The following is a 20,117-nucleotide window of genomic DNA, read 5'->3' as shown; positions in this document are numbered from 1 at the left end:
CAGCTGAAAAATGCCTTCGGAAACCCCTTTATTAACGTCCTACACTTTGGTATTTTGAAGATGCCTGCTTAAATCGTCTACAACTAATTGGTTTAATTCAGAAATTGTCTGTTTTTTGTGGGTGATAGCTCAGTCCTTTAGATGTTGTATCCATTTAAAGAGGGGGCAAGAGCATGTCACTTTCGACTAGAACATCCTTTATTGGTGCACCTTTGTTCCAAGGCATGAATTGACTGGGTAGTCAGGCTGATGAATAATCAAGCAAGTAAATAATCTGAACCTGTGTGACTGTCATTCCCTCCTGAGGCGTGAGCCGGGAGGTTGCTGTACTTTGTGTTTGTTGAAATTTAATTTGCACGCTTTTACTAGCTGTCTTGGCAGCTTTTTAACCTCACTTGCTTCAGCTTGAATACGAAGCTTATTGCATCTAGACACGATTCCTTCCGCTCGACTTGAGAGCAGTGGTCTCATTCTCCCCTCGCCCCCTGTTTGCTCGCCAGTTAGAAATTTGTCCCCACCGTCACCAAGACTCTCACTCACCTCAGCCGATTTCAACGCGGAGTTCGCACTGTCTTGGGTGATTGGTTTGACTCCGGCGGCCATCTTGGAGTGGGGTAGCCTTCGAAGGCACCCGATTGGACACTATAAAAACGGAAGATCATGCCTCCGCGAACAGCGGACGTGCCGGAGTCGTGCCAGAGTCCTGCCCGTCTGTGCCCGTCCGCGACCAGGATGCGGCCGCAGACGCAGGTACTGCTATGCTCGGCATCCCCTCTCCTTTGACTTATGACAGCGCTAGGCTTAAATCTCTGCGGCCTTCAAATTGTATTTTACCATCTATCTCTAGTACATCTGTCAACCCCCTCTTTCCTCTCACGAAATGCTTCCTAGATCAAGCCGGCGATGGAAAACATGATTGTCTTTTCCTGCAGAAAACCCCGCCTCAGGCACATTTAAAAGCTGGCCTGTTAAACTGTCGGTCTTTAGTAAAACATTCTCTGGACGTATTTCATACTCTGGAAGAGGATAAATGGGATCTATTGTTTCTCACCGAGACATGGCTAAGAGATGATACTAATCCCGCGATACACTTAGCAATCCCTACAGGCTACAGTATGTTGTGTGCCAACAGACAGAGTTCACATCCTGGGGGCGGAGTGGCCATTATATACAGATCCCATTGGACCATTTCGTCCTTTCCCTACACCCAACTAGAACGCATCGAAGCGCTCCCTTTCTGTATTAAAATCTCTCCTAATTTTACCTTCTCTGGTCTATTGGCCTATCGACCACCCAATTCTAAACCAGCTCATCTCCCAGCTTTTTTAGACCATATCTTACAAACTTCACTGCGATATGCCAACTTCACTCTTCTTGGGGATTTTAACCTCCATGTTGATAATCCTGAGGACACTACCTCTATCAATTTTCTATCCACTTTGGCAGATGGCGGACTGAATCAACTTAGCAGCTGTCCTACCCACAAAGCGGGTCATATTCTCGACCTAATCTGTACTAACCTGGAAGGTTTAGAGGTCCTTGATCCAGTCCCAATAGTATGGTCAGATCACCTGCTTGTCCCATTCACATTTCCCTGCCATTGCATAAATCGACACATCCGCCCGGTTAAACAACAGGGCAGAAATTGGAGCAAGATTTCTTCTGAGAGTCTAGCTCCTTGTCTCCTGTCGGTCGATCTCTTAGACACGAGTCTAGATCTCGACACTCGACTGACTAACTTAAACGATCGGATTACCTCGGTAATCGACCTCATTGCCCCAGTCAGGCCCATAAAAACTTATCGTTCTGCTCCTTCGGCCCCTTGGTATTCGAACGATCTTCGAGAGCTAAAATCGGAATGTAAACGTCTTGAGAGACGCTGGAGAACTACCTTCTCACCCGACCGTAAAAGTTTTTATAAAGCTGCTTTAAAAAACTACAGGAGAAAGATCATTGAACATAAAAGAACATTTTTAGAAGAAAAAATCAATGTTCCCAAGGGTCATCTAGGGAAATATTCGAGACAGTGAGATCTTTTACGGATCCCCTAGCTCTAAAACGACCCCCAGTGGTATCACAGACTCTCTGTGATAACCTTTCCGTTTTCTTCGAGAATAAAATAGCTACCATTTATGATTCCTTCCCCAGCAATAATCAAGCAACAAATAGTTTCATTCCTTCCCCCCTCACTGGTCCAGAGTCCCTGTTCTCCGACTTCGCAGAGATTACTTTGGAACAATCATTGGCGGAACTTCTCAAAACCAAATCTGGCTCCCCGCTAGACCCCTGGCCCGCTAAACAGTATAAGTCTTTAGCCCCCATTCTCAACCCTTCCCTGAACAAGATCTGGAATGATTCCTTTAAGCTGGGATTCTTCCCAGATACCTGGAAACAAGCACGACTAGTTCCTATAATTAAGAAGTCCAACGCTGACCCGAGTGAGCCCGCTAATTACAGGCCAATCTCGCTGCTACCAGCCCCGGCTAAAGTACTCGAAAGACTCGCTCAACAACAACTAGCGGGCTTTCTTGAGACATCAGGTGCTTTCCATGACTCTCAGCACGGCTTTAGGCCAGGATATAGTACTGAGTCGGCACTCATCGAGATGTCAGACGCTGTAAGATGGAGATTGGACGAGGGATCAAGAGCGGTGTTGGTGCTGCTGGACTTGTCAGCAGCATTCGACAGTTTCCCACCCCCTCCTCCTTGAACGCCTGCATTCGAAGGGCATCCAGGGTACAGCCTTAGGATGGATTTCATCTTTTCTATCCAATCGTACCCAGGCGGTGTTCACCCCTCCTTTCACTTTAGAAAGTCGCCCGCTTCGGTGGGGAGTCCCTCAGGGCTCCTTGCTGAGTCCGCTTTTATTTAATGTTTATTTTTCCCCTCTTTTTGATATCATTGCCCAAACTGGTATAAAAGTCCCCTCCTATGCTGATGATATCCAGCTTTTATTTTCATTTAATAGCATCACCCCTACTACTTTTGATCCCTTAAAAAACTGCCTACGAACAATTGCCCAATGGATGGATAACAATTTCCTAAGGCTGAATGCAGGAAAAACGGAGGTTCTCTTTTTCCACCAGCCAACTCCACTCGACCCCAACATCTGGTGGCCTCTTGATTTAAGTGCCCCTCCCTTCCCAAAAGACTCCGTGAAAAATCTAGGAGTAAGATGGGACTCCAATCTTACTTTCCATCATCAAGTTCATACAGTCTCCGCCGCATGTCTAGCTAAGATCAGAATGATAAAAAAGTTCATTCATTTTCTACCCAGTAATACCAGGAAGATCGTTGTCCAGGCGTTAATTACCTCACACCTGGACTACGCCAATGGTCTGTATACTGGCTTGTCTGTGGGGCTCTGTCATCGCCTCCAGACGGTCCAGAATGCTGCGGTGCGGCTGGTTGGTGGTATCCCCTTACGTGAGCATATAGCTCCCCACCGTCGTGAACTTCACTGGCTACCGGTGCACAAAAGGGCAGAATTCAAAGCTCTGGTCTTAGCTCACCGGGCCTTGCAAGGCAAGGGCTCTGCTTACCTTTCCACGTGCCTGATCCCTTATAACAACACCAGGACCCTACGCTCTTCGTCAAAAAACCTCCTTACTGTCCCCAGATTTAGGAAAACTCGTTCTGGTGGGAATTCTTTTCCAGTATTGACTGCGGCTCTCTGGAATAAATTACCTAATGCCATCCGGTTGATCAAGGATGAACAACCCTTCCGAAGAGCCCTAAAAACCTACTTGTTCTGTTGATCGTCCTCTTTTAACAACCACCCTAGGCAGCATGTAACTACACAGAAGCGCCGGGACACCCCGTTGGGGTAGCTGTGCGCTATACCAAATCACACTAAATAAATAAATAAAAATAAATAAGGTGGCACTCATGGAAGGATAAATATTTGACATAACACCGAAAAAAGAGTACCTTTTACCATTTGTTTGTATCAACACTGTAGCTGTGTCATATATCCTTTTTGTTTCAGGCAGACCAACGATTTGTTTGGAATGGGCATCTTTTAAGAGAGTTTGCTGCTCAACCAGAGGTAATATGAAATTATTAACTTAATTACTTGTTATGTGGTCTCCTACATGTTGAAGTGTTAATGGAGAAATCCATACTGAGTACGTGGAACAGTTGTTGAGAAGTGTTACATTTTTGCAAAGCCTAATTATTAATGGAGTGTGATAGACCACAATGTAATCAATGTTTAGGTGTTATTCTGATCTATGTGTGAATAAGCCAACAAAGATTAAAACATACATGTTATTTCTGGAGTCTCCTAATGACTGAATTGGGAACATCTTAATTGCATTACCTTGTCTCCTTAAAGATCCCGATTATAAACAAGGTAATTGCATTTCTATGACTCACAATAGGAAGGTGGTATGTTGAATCTTAAAGTACAAAGCAAATAAAGAGTTGTCATTTTGGTCTTGAGAAGATTTATTTCATTGAAAAGATCACAAAGATGATTTCGCATAACCGATATGGAATATGTAGAAATAAGGGCCACGCTGATTGGCTTGCATCTAACAATATTTAATGAACACAACGTTTACGATTTAAAGATACACTTAGGACTATTCTTAGCCATAAGAAAGCTAAAGTCAAATTAGTCTTCATGCTGCAGGGCAGTCAGACTAGTTATCTCTAGGCCCCTGTAAACTGTGAAGAAATTTATGATTTGTGCTGTTTTATGTGTTTTAAACAGTAGAATTTTGGATATTGCACAATATCCGTTATTGAAATGTTACACGGTACTTGAGAGTTGCTATCTATTGAAATTTTACCATCAGGAAATTCACAGCAAGTTTAGTGAGTGAAAACTATGGTGGTATTAACATATTAAAATCCAGTTGAGGATAATATATTACCTTAATAAGAAAGTTTTTACGTTTTTTGCAACTATCCTACAACAGTTCATCCACTCACCATGCAGTACTTCAGATCAGCATGCCCATGGGGAGTAGCCACCAGCATAGCTTTTCTAAAATGTAATGCGGATATGACGCATGCTAAAATCACCCATTGACCATGGGCAGCTTGATTTTTAAGAAAATTGCACTTACAATGCACACAAGTTCTTTATGGCACCAACATTTTAAACCGTATGTTAGCAATAAACACAGAATCCAGGGAATATTTGGCTTGTGGCTTTTGATGCTGCACCTTTTGTAAACTGGGCATATTTTGTCTCCATTAAATTACACTATTTGGCCAAACTGATAATGCTGGTCTCCCACTGCATCGTCTCTCACACCCTTCAAAAAAAGAAATTCAGTTCCTGTAAGACCATTTAATACCTTTGGCTTACCTCTTGGCTTCATATTTTTGTCTCATTTGCCTTGCAGTTTTCTGCCTGTAGCATGGCCAGGCTGACTATTAATGAATATCCCACAACTGAGAAGGAACATTTGCTTTCTTGTAATCCTAGTTGTCCATCTTCAATATCTGCATTACATTTGTTAATAGACAAAATACCTCAGGAGATTAGTGTATGGCTACTGAACAAGATCCTTGCTGGAGATAAGCTGTCAAAATGAACTGGCTTAATCAGACACTACACTACACTGCATTGCATAGCATTCTGGGTCTCTTGAACAGCCTGCTGCTGAAGAGTGACAGTCCGCAACCTTTCAGGAGCTGCTGCCATTTCTTGCATTTTGTTTTTTTAAAGGAGACTTTGGCAGCTTAGTTGCTTATTTGTGTTTTAAAGCTTTTGCTTTTAATTGATTTTAATATAATAAAGACAGATATTGTTCTATTTTGGTCTGCATTGTTTGAAATATATTTTGTAGAGAGAGATTTCTGTTTGAAAACATGCCAAACCGTTGGGAGGGTTATTTTGGCTCATGATTTTCACGAATGTGCCCTTGATGAGCACCAAGATTACAAGCAAGTAACTTTTCTTTCTTCATCACACAAACGATTGATGTGTCCTTCTCTTCTTTTACAGATCCACAGGTTTGCCATTCCTGTGATACATGGATGTATCCTTTTCACATTTGTTTACAGTTAAATGCCTTCTTTTTTAAATGGCCTTTATAGTGGTCTGGTTTTTCAAATGGTAGGTTCTAAAATATTTGACATTATGGAAAACTTATTGAAAAAGTTACCTTTTATTTCTGTGGCTGGTGATAATCCAAAAACGTCCATACTTTTTACTCTTGGCTAATACGTCCTTGTTATATAGTTGCTTAATTGAATCTAAGACTGATTATTCCCTCTGAACCTGCATTAGCATTAATTTTGTTTCTGCCTCTCCAACTAAGCCACCTTGCTTGATAGTTTCATCTGGCTTTCATTACTCATGAAAGGGTCCCCATACTGCAACAGAAGCATGTCTCAACTGCATAAAAAATATAAATGTCATTTGGGCATTGAATAATTATAAGTAATTGAAATTGGATTCCAGTCCTTACTTAAAAAAACAAATGATACATATAAGAAATTGGGTTATTATTTAAGAGGTGTGAGAGCCCGCCTCAAATAATCAACACAATCTTTGGAAGGTTGAACAACAAATATCACTAGGGAAACCTGTGCTTAACCCTCATGTAGCTTGGCACAAAAGCAGTCAGACTTAACTTATTTGTTATGTAGCACTCAAAAAGTAGTAAAATGAAAACAAAACAGAAGAAAAATCCGTAACCAAATTATATAATTGAGTGAATTTTGATAAATCAAAGGGCACTAAAACAACAAAAATCCAAAAAGTAGAACGAGAAATGTGTATTTTTTTAAGTTTTAAGTAAAAATAGCAGTAAGAAGCACAAAGGTCCAATCATGCTTATCTGGACAGGTTCAAAGTCAATAGTTCAGACCGAATATGGATCGTATACAGGATCTGGGTCCTTACCAGCAGAAATGTACTTTCTAAATTAGTCCAGTTCCATACGAGGAGCCTCAGTCAGAGCTTTGTGTTGGCAGTGAAGTCATCGGTGCGAAGTGCTGCACGCTGGTCAGAGCTTCAAAATGGCGGTAAATGTGGGGCGATTTGTTGTTGACGTGAAAAGTACAGTGCGGGTGAAATCCGGAGTCTGTAGTCGGGAATGTCTCACTGACAGACTGATATAGGTCGCTCACTGGCCCCAGTGAAGTCTGTTTGCATTTGCAAGGAGACTGGGGACAGTCCTTTTTCGATGCAAAGAACCTACAGTATTTGGATTTTAACCTGTAGTCCACTTCTGGCACTTTGTAGGCTGGAGGAGTACACTCTGACACCAACCAATTATCCAGGAGCTGGCAGGCCCCGCTTGGGGGCAAGGGCGGGGGGGAGGGAGGTCGGGACTCACTTCTTCAGAGGCCAGCAGCGGGGTGCAGATAGGTCAAGTTGGTGGTTGTCAGCTTAGCAGTTGTAAGGAGGACCTCTGAAATCTTGTTGTGTCCCTGTAGCTGAAACAGGAGGTCAGCCAAATGACCCACGCAGGCACATCTGGGACCCTGGGTTCAAGGCAAGCAGGTCCAGGCTTCCTTCAGGCTGCAGGGCAGTTCTTTCTCTGAATTTTCTCGGGTCCAGGATTGTTTTGATGATAGATTCTGAGGGAGGCACTTTTATACCCATTGCCTGTCTGTGTGTGGGGGGTCACCCTGTTTGGCTAATCATAAGTGATTCTTGTCTATTCTTGCCTCTTTCCTGGGCTTTCCTCCAAACTGTCGAAGAGACAAAGGCGCAGATCAGGGGTGTCAGTCTTCCCCTACCTCGACGACTGGTTGTTGAAGACGGGTTCGCCCCAAACAGTAGTCAGCCACCTTCAGACTATGGCCGATCTCCTGCATCTGCTGGGGTTTCCCATCAACGTGCCGAAGTCGCACCCGAGTCCCTCTCAGACGCTCCCCTTCATCGGAGCGGTTCTGGATTCGACGCTGTTCCGGGTTTATCCTTCCGAGCAGTGAGTCCAAGATATTCAGGTTATGATTCCGATCTTTTGGCCTCTATCCAGAGTTTCAGTCCGGTTGACCCTCCGGCTTCTGGGCCTGATGGCCTCCTGCTTCCTGCTAGTGACACATGCCAGATGGTATATGCGGGCTCTGCAATGGGACCTGAAGATCCAGTAGGCGCAGCATCAGGGCAACCTGTCCGATCATGTCCAGATCTCGGAGGGCACTGCTAAACAATTGCAGTGGTGGCTCGCGAATTGAGATTGGGTCAGTGGCAGATCCCTCTCCCTTCCCCAAACGGAACACACAGTGGTGGCGGATGCGTCTCTCCTGGGATGGGGAGGCCACGTGGGAGAGGCGGAGATCACAGGCCTCTGGTCTCTGGCGGAGTCCCGGCTCCATATCAACTTTTTGGAGCTGCGGGCGATCAGACTAGCACTGAAGGCGTTCCTTCCCTCTGTCCGGGGAAGTGTGGTGCAGGTGTTCACGGACAACACCACCGCCATTTGGTATAGCAGCAAACAGGGCGGGGTGGGGTCCTGGGCCCTATGTCAGGAGGCTCTGCGCCTCTGGACATGGCTGGAACATCAAGGCATTACCTTGATTACAATTCTCTGAACGCCAGGGCGGACGAACTCGGCCACCGGTGCTTGATGGATCACGAATTGCGTCTGAACTCAGACGTGGCGCAAGGTCTCTTTCAGTAGTGGGGAGAACCTTGGTTAGATCTATTTGCCTCCGGAGAGAACGCGCAATGTCATCAGTTCTGCGCGTTGGAATTTCCAAGGCGGCACTCGCTTGGCAATGCTTTTCGTCGCGAGTGGTGTTGTACGCCTGTCCACCTATACCACATCTGCCCAGAGTGCTGAAGAATATCTGGCGCGACCGGGCCCAAGTCATCCTTGTGGCTCCGGATTGGGCACGAAGATACTGGTATCCCGAGCTACTCCGCATCGTGGTCGATCCCCTGATCCGTCTGCCTCTTTGGGAGGATCTTCTGTCGCAGCGGACGGTCCTTCACCCGAAACTGTCCAGCCTCCACCTCCATGCGTGGAGATTGAGCAACGACAGTTGACCGCTTCCGACCTTCCTCCCGAAGTCTGTGATGTTATTTTGGCAGCCAGGCGTCCCTCCACTAAAACGGTATACGCCTGCAGGTGGAACAAATTTGTGGCATGGTGCACAGCAAAGGCTGTGGATCCCCTTTCTGCCTCTTTCTGAGGTCCTTCTCTTCCTTCTATCTTTGGCCCAGCAGGGCTCTGCTCTGGGCACTATCAAAGGTTATCTTTCGGCCATCTCCGCCTTTCTACGGCTTCCAGATCAGCCTTTTCTTTTTAAGTCCCCGGTTGTTAACCGTTTCCTCAAAGGCATTACGCATATGTTTCTACCCGTGCCTTTCATATTGCCTCAGTGGGACTTGAATCTTGTTTTGACCTTTCTGTTGTGTGCTCCCTTTGAGCACCTTCATAACTGTCCCTCACGTCTTTTCCCTCTCAAGACTGTTTTCCCTCTCAAGACTGTTTTCCTTGTAGCTATCACCTCTGCCAGAAGGGTGAGTGAGCTCTAGGCTCTCTCTTCTAACCCTCCTTTCCTCTCTGTTCATCCGAACAAGGTGGTTCTGAGGACCCGTCCTTCTTTCTTGCCAAAGGTTATCACGCCCTTCACAACGGGCAGACCATCACTTTGCCCACCTTCTTTCCGCCTCCCCATCCATCTTGGGAGGAGGAGAGGCTCCACCGCCTGGAACCGAAACGGGCGCTCGCTTTCTGTCTGCAGCGTACACAACCGTTCTGGGTGGATGACCAGCTCTTTGTTGGATACGTGGGCGCCAAGAAAGGGCGGGCCGTGCACAAGCCATCCATCTCCCGGTGGGTCATTCTGTGCATCAAAGCATGTTACTCCTTGGCTAAGAAGGAGCCTCCTATGGGGCTGCGTGCCCATTTCACCAGGGCAACGGCAGCCACTACTGCCTTGGGACGCTGCGTTCCCTTGCAGGACATTTGTCACACAGTTACGTGGGCCTTGCTGCACACGTTTACCAAGCACTACTGCCTTTACAGTCTGGTCCGGAGAGACGGCTTCTTTGGCCGTTCTGTGCTCCGAGACTTTCTGGTGTAATCTTGTTCGCAGGCCCACCACCGGGGTTGGTATTGCTGGGGTTTCTAGTCTAAGGTAAGGAATCTATCACTAACATGTCTCTTTATGATGCACATGTTACTACTTGTGAAGCGATATATCTGTAAGAGACATTAGTTAGTGATAGATTCCTGACCACCCCACCCATCCTCCCCGTTCTGCGAACTGATTACTAGGGTTAAGGTCATCCCTTTCAGGGCCCTACTTCTATGCATCAATGGTCAGTATCATGCAATGCTCTGCGTTCCTGGCGCAGAAAATTATGTGCAGAACTAACGCCAGCACGCATGGGTGGCGCCTAAGTAGTCTCCGTGACGTCATCTTGGCGCTTACGACACCAGTGACGGATGCAGAGCCGCAGGACGCCACCTACTGACGCGCAGGGGTACTGCTAAGCAAAACTTTCCGGATCCAGTCTGACGCCTGGGGATATTCTAAGGTAAGGAATCTATCACGAACTAATGTCTCTTACAGATATATCGTTATACAAGTAGTAACTTCTGCATCAGGGAAAGTTAATCTACTACAGTTCAATTGGGTGTGTCATAGACTCAATGGACACAGCAGCCTGGGGTATCAACACAATCAATCAATCAATGCATTTGTATAGCGCACTACTCACCCGGAGGGTCTCAAGGCGCTGGGGGGAGGGGGTCTGCTACTGCTCGAACAGCCAGGTCTTGAGCTGCTTCCTGAAGGCGAGGTGGTCCTGGGCCAGGCGGAGGTGGGTCGGAAGGGAGTTCCAAGTCTTGGCGGCCAGGTAGTAGAAGGACCTTCCTCCTGTGGTGGCTCTTCGGATGCGGGGGACGGCGGCGAGGGCGTGGCTGGTCGATCGAAGCTGGCGTTTGGGAGCGTAGAAGTTGAGGCGGCTGTTGAGGTATCCTGGTCCTTGGTTGTGTAGGGCTTTGTGTGCGTGGGTGAGGAGCCGGAAGGTGATTCTCTTGTTGACCGGGAGCCAGTGCAGGTCTCTCAGGTGTCCGGAGATGTGGCTGCGGCGGGGGATGTCCAGGATGAGTCATGCTGAGGTGTTCTGGATCCGCTGGAGTCTCTTCTGGAGTTTGGCGGTGGTTCCGGCGTAGAGGGAGTTGCCTCCGGCGTAGAGGGAGTTGCCGTAGTCCAGACGGCTGGTGACGAGGGCCTGGGTGACCGTCTTCCTGGTCTCGGTGGGGATCCATCGGAAGATCTTGCGTAGCATGCGCAGGATGTTGAAGCACGACGAGGAGACGGCGTTGACTTGTCTGGTCATGGAGAGGGAGGAGTCCAGGATGAAGCCCAGGTTGCGTTCGTGGTCAGTTGGTTTGGGTGCGCTGCCCAGGGCGGGGGGCCACCAGGAGTCGTCCCAGGCGGAGGGTGAGGATCCCAGGATGAGGACTTCCGTCTTGTCCGAGTTCAGTTTCAGGCGGCTGTTCGACATCCATTTGGCTACGTCTGTCATCCCTTCGTGCAGGTTGGCTCTGGCGGTGGCGGGGTCGTTAGTGAGGGAGAGGATCAGCTGGGTGTCGTCGGCGTAGGAGATGATGTTCAGGTTGTGCTGGCGTGCGATGGCTGCGAGGGGGCTCATGTAGACGTTGAAGAGTGTTGGGCTGAGCGAGGAGCCTTGAGGAACGCCGCAGATGACTTCAGTGGCCTCTGATCTGAACGGGGGGAGGCGGACTCTCTGTGTCCTTCCGGCGAGGAAGGAGGTGATCCACTCCAGTGCCTTTTCCTGGATTCCGACGTTGCTGAGGCGCTGTACTAGAGTATGGTGGCAGACAGTGTCGAAGGCCGCGGAGAGGTCCAGGAGGATGAGGGCCGCTGTTTCTCCGTTGTCGAGCAGGGCTCGGATGTCATCTGTGGCTGCGATCAGGGCGGTCTCGGTGCTGTGGTTGGCCCGGAAGCCAGACTGCGAGAGGTCGAGGGAGCCGTTCGTCTCGAGGAAGGCGGCCAGTTGCTTGTTGACGGTCTTCTCGATGACTTTGGCCGGGAACGGGAGCAGCGAGATGGGGCGGTAGTTCTTGAGGTCGGTGGGGTCTGCTGATGGTTTCTTGAATAGCGCGCTGAGTTCGGCGTGCTTCCAGCTCTCCGGGAAGGTGGCGATGTCGAAGGAGGTGTTAATGATGTCCCGCAGGTGGGGTGCGATGACTGCGTCGGCCTTGTTGAAGACGTGGTGAGGGCAGGGGTCTGTCGGAGATCCGGAGTGGATGGAGTTCATCGTGCGGATGGTGTCTTCGGTGCTGATCGGGGTCCAGGCGCGGAGGGTGGTGGTGGGGGGCGGTGGTTCGGTCGTGGCGTGCGTTGGTTGAGTGCTGAAGCTGTTGTGTATGTCCGCGATCTTGTTGTGGAAGTAGGAGGCGAGGGAGTTGCAGAGGTCTTGCGAAGGGGTGATGTCATTGTTTCCGGCGTTGGGGTTGGAGAGCTCTTTCACGATGTTGAAGAGTTCCTTGCTGTTGTGTACGTTGTTGTCCAGTCGTTCCTTGAATGCGGTTTTCTTGGTGGCGTGGATCAGCTGGTGGTGTTTGCGGGTGGCGAGCTTGAGGGCGGTCATGTTGTCCGGTGTTGGGTCTCTGCGCCAGGTTTTCTCGAGTGCTCTGCAGTTCTTCTTGGAGCTTTTGAGTTCGTCGTTAAACCATGGGGCTTTCTTGCTGCCGGGTCTGCTCGGCGGGGTCTTCAGCGGGGCGAGGTCGTCTGCGCAGTCGCTGATCCATTTCGTGAGGTTGGTGGCTGCTTAGCTGGGGTTCGTTGTGCTGGCGGGAGGGTTCTTGCTCAGGGAAGTAGTGAGCTGGTCTGCAGTGATCTTGTTCCAGCTTCTGCGGGGAGCCTGTTGCTGGTGATGGTGGAGCGTGGTCCTTCTGTAGCTGAAGTGGACGCAGCTGTGGTCCGTCCATTGGAGTCCCGTGGCGTGGCTGAAGGCGATGTCCTTGCTGGAAGAGAAGATCGGGTCGAGTGTGTGTCCGGCGTAGTGGGTGGGGGTGGTCACCAGTTGCTTGAGTCAGAGGTTGGCGAGGTTGTCCAGCAGGGTGGTGGTGTTGCGGTCGTTGTTGTTCTCCAGGTGGAAGTTGAGGTCCCCGAGGAGGATGTAGTCGGCTGAGGGGAGGGCGAGCGGGCTGACGAAGTTGGCGATGTCCTCGCTGAATTGTGTGCGTGGTCCCGGGGGTCTGTAGATGAGGGTGCCTCTGAGGGTGGTCTTGGGGTTGACGTGGATCTGGAAGTGCAGGTGTTCGGCGGGTGCGAGGTTGTCGTCGGTGTTGGTCGTGATGCGGATGGTGTTCCTGTGGATGATGGCGATGCCTCCTCCTGTCTGGTTGACGCGGTCCCTCCGGATGATCTTGTAGCCGTCCGGGATGGCGATGGCGATGTCGGGCGCTGAGGAGGCGTTCATCCAGGTTTCCGTGAGGAAGGCGACGTCTGGGTCTGTGGTGTCGAGCAGGTTCCAGAGCTCGATGGCGTGTCTGTGGACGGAGCGGGTGTTGAGCAGGATGCACTTCAGGTGGGTGCTGCTGGGGTTCGGCTTGGTGGGTGCTGGTGTAGCGTGGGTCCGGTTGCAGGTGAACTTGCAGGAGTGGCAGCTGAAGGGTCCGTGGGTGCGTCTCGGTGTGGCTCGGTAGCAGCCCGGGGTACGGCCGGTGTTGAGTGCGTTGAGTTCGGTGGAGTCGTAGGTTCGTCTGGTCGGCTTCCGGCGGTGGGGGCCAGGGGTCCTGGCACTGGGCGCGGTCCAGGCACGGACGGGCGCAGACGGGCTTACCTTTGGCGCACCTTCGGCGCTCAATCGGTGCTCCCGCTGCACGCGTCCGCTGCGCGGTCGCTCTGGGGGCGTCATAAGAAGGGGGACGGGAGGGCGGGTCTGCTGGGCCGGGCGAGCGTCTGGGCCAATGGGCCGGTGGTGGGTGGGGCCGCAGGGGGCCAGCGGCGGGAAGAGTGGCGAGCGGGCGGCTCAGCTGTGGCTGGGCCGCTCGGGGGTGCTGGGGGGCGACGGTAGCGGCAGGCAGGCAGGAGGCTGGCAAGGAGGCTGGCAATCAGGAACAGCGGGCGAGGGAGCAAGGGGGTGACCCGGCCTCGAGAGGCACAGTGGTCACTCCCGCGAGCGACCAGGCACTCCCCTTAAGAAGGGGGACGGGAGGGCGGGTCTGCTGGGCTGGGCGAGCGTCTGGGCCAATGGGCCGGTGGTGGGCGGGGCCGCAGGGGGCCAGCGGCGGGAAGAGTGGCGAGCGGGCGGCTCAGCTGTGGCTGGGCCGCTCGGGGGTGCTGGGGGGGCGACGGTGGCGGCAGGCAGGCAGGAGGCTGGCAAGGAGGCTGGCAATCAGGAACAGCGGGCGAGGGAGCAAGGGGGTGACCCGGCCTCGAGGCACAGTGGTCACTCCACAACACAAGTGTATTGTTGAGTAGACGTGCTTGGCACCGTATATCTAGCTTCAAGCCAGAGGTGCAACAAACACTATTAAAAGTGCCTTTTGATAAAGAGCATCTCTTTGGTCCCCAGGTGGACCAAGCATTTGAGAAAATGAAAAAGGACACCAAAGTAGCTAAATCAATGGGGGCGCTCCAAACCCCTGCTTCGTGTGGCTCCTTTCGGTGTCCCTCAACAGGGCACCAAAACTTCACCACCTGATGCATCTACCTCCTCGTATAGAAAGCATCAATCCTTCCCCATCAAGGGGTTACTACAGAGGCACATATAGAGAAAAATATTCCAGGGGCCGCATTAGGGGTCCCTCAACATGCTCTGCTCCCTCCACCTCAAAGCAGTGAGACTCTGCTCATTCCCCCTGACCATTTAACACCTAGTGGGAGCCGATTACAACATTTCTTCCCATCTTGGAAAACTATAACATCAGATCAATGGGTGTTGTACATTATCCAACGTGATTATTGTGTGGAGCTCTTAACCAAACCTCCAAACATTCCACCTCGTAGACACAATCTCTCCATAGAGCATCAAAACCTGTTCAAACAAGAAGTGGAGGCTCGGTTACTCAAAAGAGCCATAAAGCCCATCCCTCTTCAACATCAGGATTCAGGAGTGTATTCCCTATACTTTCTAATTCCCAAGAAAGATGGATCACTACAGCCCATTTTAGATCTCAGGCCCTTAAATCATTGCATACTATTAGAACACTTCCATAAGGTCACTCTTCAGGACGTGATCCCACTGCTTCAACACGGTGACTTTTGTCTGCACTAGACTTAAAGGATGCTTACTCCACATCCCAATCCATCCAGTTCATCGCTAATACCTCAGATTTCTTGTAGCTGAAAGGCATTACCAGTTCAAAGTACTCCCAATCTGAGTCACTACCACACCTTGGGTGTTCACCAAATGTCAAGCGTTAGTAGTAGCAGCACATCTGCACAGGCAGAACATTCCGGTATTCCCATATCTGAATGACTGGCTCATCAAAACCAGTACACATCTCATGGCTCAACAACGCACACAGACTACTCTCCATCTTCTCCATCAACTGGGGTTTACTATCAAAATACAGAAATCACACCATGAACCTTTACAGATTCAGACGTATTTAGGGGCTATTTTCAACACACAGTTAGACTTACCATACCCAAATGTGGCCAGGATTCAAAATATCCAAACACTGCTACAGAAGTTTCAACCCAACCAACACATAAGGCATGATGGCATCTTGCATCACAATAGTACCACATGCTCAACTTCATATGCGACCGCTGCAAGAATGTCTGTCACGCCAGTGGTCTCAATCATGGTGTCAGCTACAAGAGCTAGTGTTTAGTGGACAGCTGCACTCAACACTCTCTGCATTGGTGGAACACCCAATACTCAAAGAGGTGGCCATTTCTCAACCCTGTTCCCAGATCATTCTCAAAGCGGATACATCCCTTACAGGATGTGGCGCTTACCTTCGAGATCTCACAGTTTTGGGTCTCTGGAGTACCAATCACCAGGGTCTCCACATTCTAGTTCACTTGGCAGGCAAGGTTGTCTTGTTTCTGACGGACAGCATAACAGCCATGTACTATTTACAAAAACAGGCAGGGACAGTTATCATGCCTATTTCAGACGATTTGGCATTGGGCAATATGTCACTGTCGTTGTCTTTTAGATCTATATGCTGCGAGCTGGTGGGTGTCCTATAAAATATGTGTAGGAATTTAAAATGGATTAAACAAAGTTTGTAATTGGGGAGAGTCCTGTGAGTTGGCTGCAGCAATAAAGCCACTGGTCTTCCGTGAGCGGGAGCTGGAGGTCTTCATTCCATGCCATTAGTGCCCGAGGTTTCTTCAAAGGTGCCGATGTCTGCATGTGGTTATATATCTTGGTGATGAGTCGGCGAGGGGAGGCTGATTTAAGTACGTTTTCTAATGCGCTTAAGGTGGGCAGGGCATCTGGGAAAGTGTCATGTAAGGACCGACACACTACCCTAAGTATGATATGCGAATAATTCAGAGGACGATACCTGTCGATCCTCCACTGCCATCTGGGTTGGTCGGAAGGACTTTTCTGGATAGAGCGCCGCGAACGTTTTTAGATTCATTTTGTGTGCCAAGCCCTTTCCAATGTAGTCTCCTGTGGGGAACAGCATTGGGTTATTTGCTAGGGGCATTGCTTGGGCATATAGGATGGGAGCGCCGGCTCTCTTCCGCAACTCGTTCCAGGCCCAACGTAGGGTCTCCACTGTGTCTATATCGTTCCTAGGGCATCTGTAAGCTTTAAACAGGGCAACCTGTAGGGGAAGGGATGCTGCAACGTCCGCCTCCACAGCCACATGAGGCTGAAAAGGAGTAAGGTGTACCCACTAATGTAAGAACTGAGCTTGTGCGCTCCATGCATACAATTGCATGTCCGGAGTCCCCAGTCCACCCTGACGCAAAGGAAGTGTTAAAAGATCCCACAAAATTCTTGCCTGTCCACACGCCCATACCTGGGAGATCAACAGGGACCGTAGGGTTTTAAAAAAGGCTTGTGTAAGGGGAAGGGGAATAGTAACAAATAAATAAAGGAATTTCGGTACTACCACCATCTTAACCAACGCTATCCTACCGGCTAAAGAAAGCGGGAGTCCAGCCCGCACGGTGGCCTTCTCTTCCAGCCAGGTTATGGCGTGCCCATAATTCATGTTCCACAGGACCTGTATATCCCTGCTAATCCATATACCTAAATACTTCACAGGCTCCATTATCCATGAAAGAGGAAACTCTGAGGGGGCTTGGACAGTGGTGTCAGTCAAAGTGAAAATAGCCCAGTTAATCGAGAAATACCAGAAAGGCCACCGAACTTAATAAATTCCCTCAGTAACTGTTCCAGATTTGATGCCAGATCAGACACACATAAGGTGACGTTGTTGGCATATGAGATTAAAAGACTACGGGTACTAAATCCAATCCCTTTAGCGGTATGATGTTGCCCGATGTGTGCTGCTAGCGGCTCCATCGCAATCGCAAAAAGCAGAGGGGATAGCGGGCAGCCTTGCCTCGTGCCTAGCAAGATATTAAATGGTTCAGACACAAGACCATTAACCCTCACGCGTGCCAGCGGTTGTGTGTAGAGTAGACGTATTAGATTTATAAATGACGGACTAAAGCCTATATGACCTAGGATTTCCAAAAGGTATTGCCACTCTAAAGTATCAAACGCCTTTGTAGCGTCTAAAAATACAGTGGCCGCTTGTACCTCGGGATGCAAATAATGTAGTACTGAAAATAAAGTCCTGAGATTTTGGGATGTTGATCTCCCAGGGATAAACCCAGATTGATCCGGACGACCAACCAATGGGAGCAGAGGCTGCAGCCTTGGTATACTGCAGTACTTAGAAGTGAAAAACAGGCCCTTCGCCAGTGTGGAAGGCATTAGCGGAAATCATATGCACCATTAGCTCGGGAAAACAAAATTAGCTCTCCACAAAGGCTCATTGAAGGCCACAAAATCTGCATATTATGATTTGAAGATTAGAGAAACCACTGACACTCAAAAGGAGACATTTAATGTACTCGGGGAGCTGAGAAAAAAGAAGGAATTGAGGTTGGTCGTTAAGCAGGTGGACTGTGACGAGATACAGGACTTCTTGCTTACCAAGGTTGGAGATATCATTGGAGAAATAGGCACTGCTCGTATAAGTCTGTGTCCCTTCCCAGTGCTTGATCCACCAGACTATCAGGGAGGCATACTCTGTCTTCCCTGCACTTGATTTTAACGGTCTGGCTTATATCATGGCCAGAGTAAAGTCTGGGTCACCGGAAGACCCCAGCCCTCCTAGGGTGTTTAAAATGGGTCTCCCGGTGGTAGGGGCAGAGATACTATCCCTTCTGAACCTGTCAGTAGCAACAGGAAAGGTCCCACACAAATGTAATGAAGCCATGGTAATCCCACTGCTAAAAAATAGCAGGGCCGGACCCTAAGAATCTGAAAAATATTCGACCGATCTCCAGACTTCCATCCCTGGCCAAGGTGCTTGAGCAACATGTGCTTAGAGTGCTTTCATCTTTCTTGGAAGAGCATCAGCTGCTACATGCTAAGCAAGCGGGATTTAGAGCTCACAACAGCATTGAGTTGGTGATGCTCTCAGTACTGGACGAGCTAAGGCTAACAGCTGATAAGAAGTTTCTCTCAGTGTTGATCTTATTGGACCTCTCAGCCGCATTTGACATAGTGAACCATGTACAATTTGTGACCCGTGTCTGTCGGCTGGGGGTTAATGGGACAGTCCTCCAATGGATTGTCTCCTTCCTGGAGGATCCCAAAAAGTCCAAATAGGGGAATGTACGTCTAGGCACGGCTCCTTGCCAGGTGGAGTTCCGCAGGGCTCTTGTTGCCCCCCTGCTTTTTAACATCCATCTCCAGCCTCTTATAGAAGCATTGCCAAACTGGACTGTCGGGTATACAATTATGCCGATGACACCCAGCTAATCATTCGCATTGATAATTCCTCCCAGGCACAGTTTAAGGTACAGAACATCCTTCAGTTTACTATAAACTGGATGACTTTGAATTCACTCAAAGTAAACCCGGACAAGACGGAGGTCCTTGCTATCGCCTCAGGGGCTAACCCCTGTTCCAGCCTCTTCTGGCCATACGAGCTTAGCACCACTCCGATATCGATGCCAGCTGTGAAGAGCCTGGGTATTAGGTTAGATTCCATGCTAATGATGGATAAGCAGGTAGCTGCTGTAGTTGGTAGTTGCGTCGGATTGATGAGGCAAGTGCGGAAACTTTATACCCTTGCTGTCATTTGTGACCAATTGTACTGTGATGTCAGCTCTAATCCTGTCACGCCTGGACTATGGCAATGCAGTATATATAGGACTCCCCGATAAACTTTTGGGGAAACTCCAGGTGGTCCTAAACGACTCAGCACGACTGGTTCTTAAATTGCTGAGAAGAACTTGTGCCACTCCCTTGTTACAGCAGCTACACTGGCTCCCTACTAAGCAGAGGATTAGATTCAAGGGCCTGTGCATCGCACATAAAGCGAGGTCCGGAGCGGCGCCCAGCTACAATAAAGACCGTTTGATGCCTTACGTGCCTGGTCGTTGTCTCCATTCATCAGTTGCACACCTATTGGCTTGTCTACGTTTTAACAGAACAACCTTTTTTTTTGGGGGTTCAAAAACTGCTTTATTGAGTAATAGAGATCACAATACACAGCTTTGTACGCCTACAACCCGGAGGCCAGCAGCATATAAAGGTAAGCACAACACAGCCCCGTGGCCGGCATCCCTGAGGCCCGGCGGCGTAGCATGTCCAAGCTGTAGGATGAAGAACACTGCCGGTGTAGTAGGGCAATGAAGGATACTCCGCAGCAGAACAGGGTTTTTTTTTTTTGTTTTGTTTTTGACATTTCTAATTGGTCCGTTTCTAGAGTTATTCATACCCGTAACAGTAAACAGTAACCCCCAACTGTACAGAAACTAAGAGGCAATTCACGTCCGGTCAAAGAAAGAATAGTAATACGTTGGTGTGGCAACCCAGGCAGGCAGAGGTGGGCATGGTGCTACAGTCTCGTCATATCTAAGTCAACAACTACCCATCAGTCCTGGAAGGAGCAATGCATGTGGTGGTATGTAGTAGTAAGTAGTAGAAAGAAGAATTGTTTGTGCAGATCACGGTGTATGGAACCCCAGATTGGCCAAAGGGGAGGGGGGGGACA

General features: G+C 49.3%; 1 protein-coding gene across 2 annotated transcripts in view; it reads left to right on the top strand.

Annotated features, from left to right (window-relative positions):
- SACM1L (SAC1 like phosphatidylinositide phosphatase) overlaps positions 1-20,117 on the top strand; it is a 387,094-nt gene that overhangs the window by 151,070 nt on the left and 215,907 nt on the right. For both annotated transcript variants that reach the window (XM_078688168.1, XM_078688167.1), the window contains exons 6-7: positions 3,989-4,048; positions 5,963-5,996. In XM_078688168.1, the coding sequence (XP_078544294.1) occupies positions 3,989-4,048; positions 5,963-5,996 (94 nt within the window). The remainder of the gene's footprint in view (positions 1-3,988; positions 4,049-5,962; positions 5,997-20,117) is intronic.

This window comes from Lissotriton helveticus, chromosome 4_1 (assembly GCF_964261635.1).
Source record: "Lissotriton helveticus chromosome 4_1, aLisHel1.1, whole genome shotgun sequence".
Classification (NCBI taxonomy): domain Eukaryota; kingdom Metazoa; phylum Chordata; class Amphibia; order Caudata; family Salamandridae; genus Lissotriton; species Lissotriton helveticus.
The sequence above is the reverse complement of the archived record's forward strand: the minus strand, read 5'-3'. Positions and strand labels throughout refer to the sequence as shown.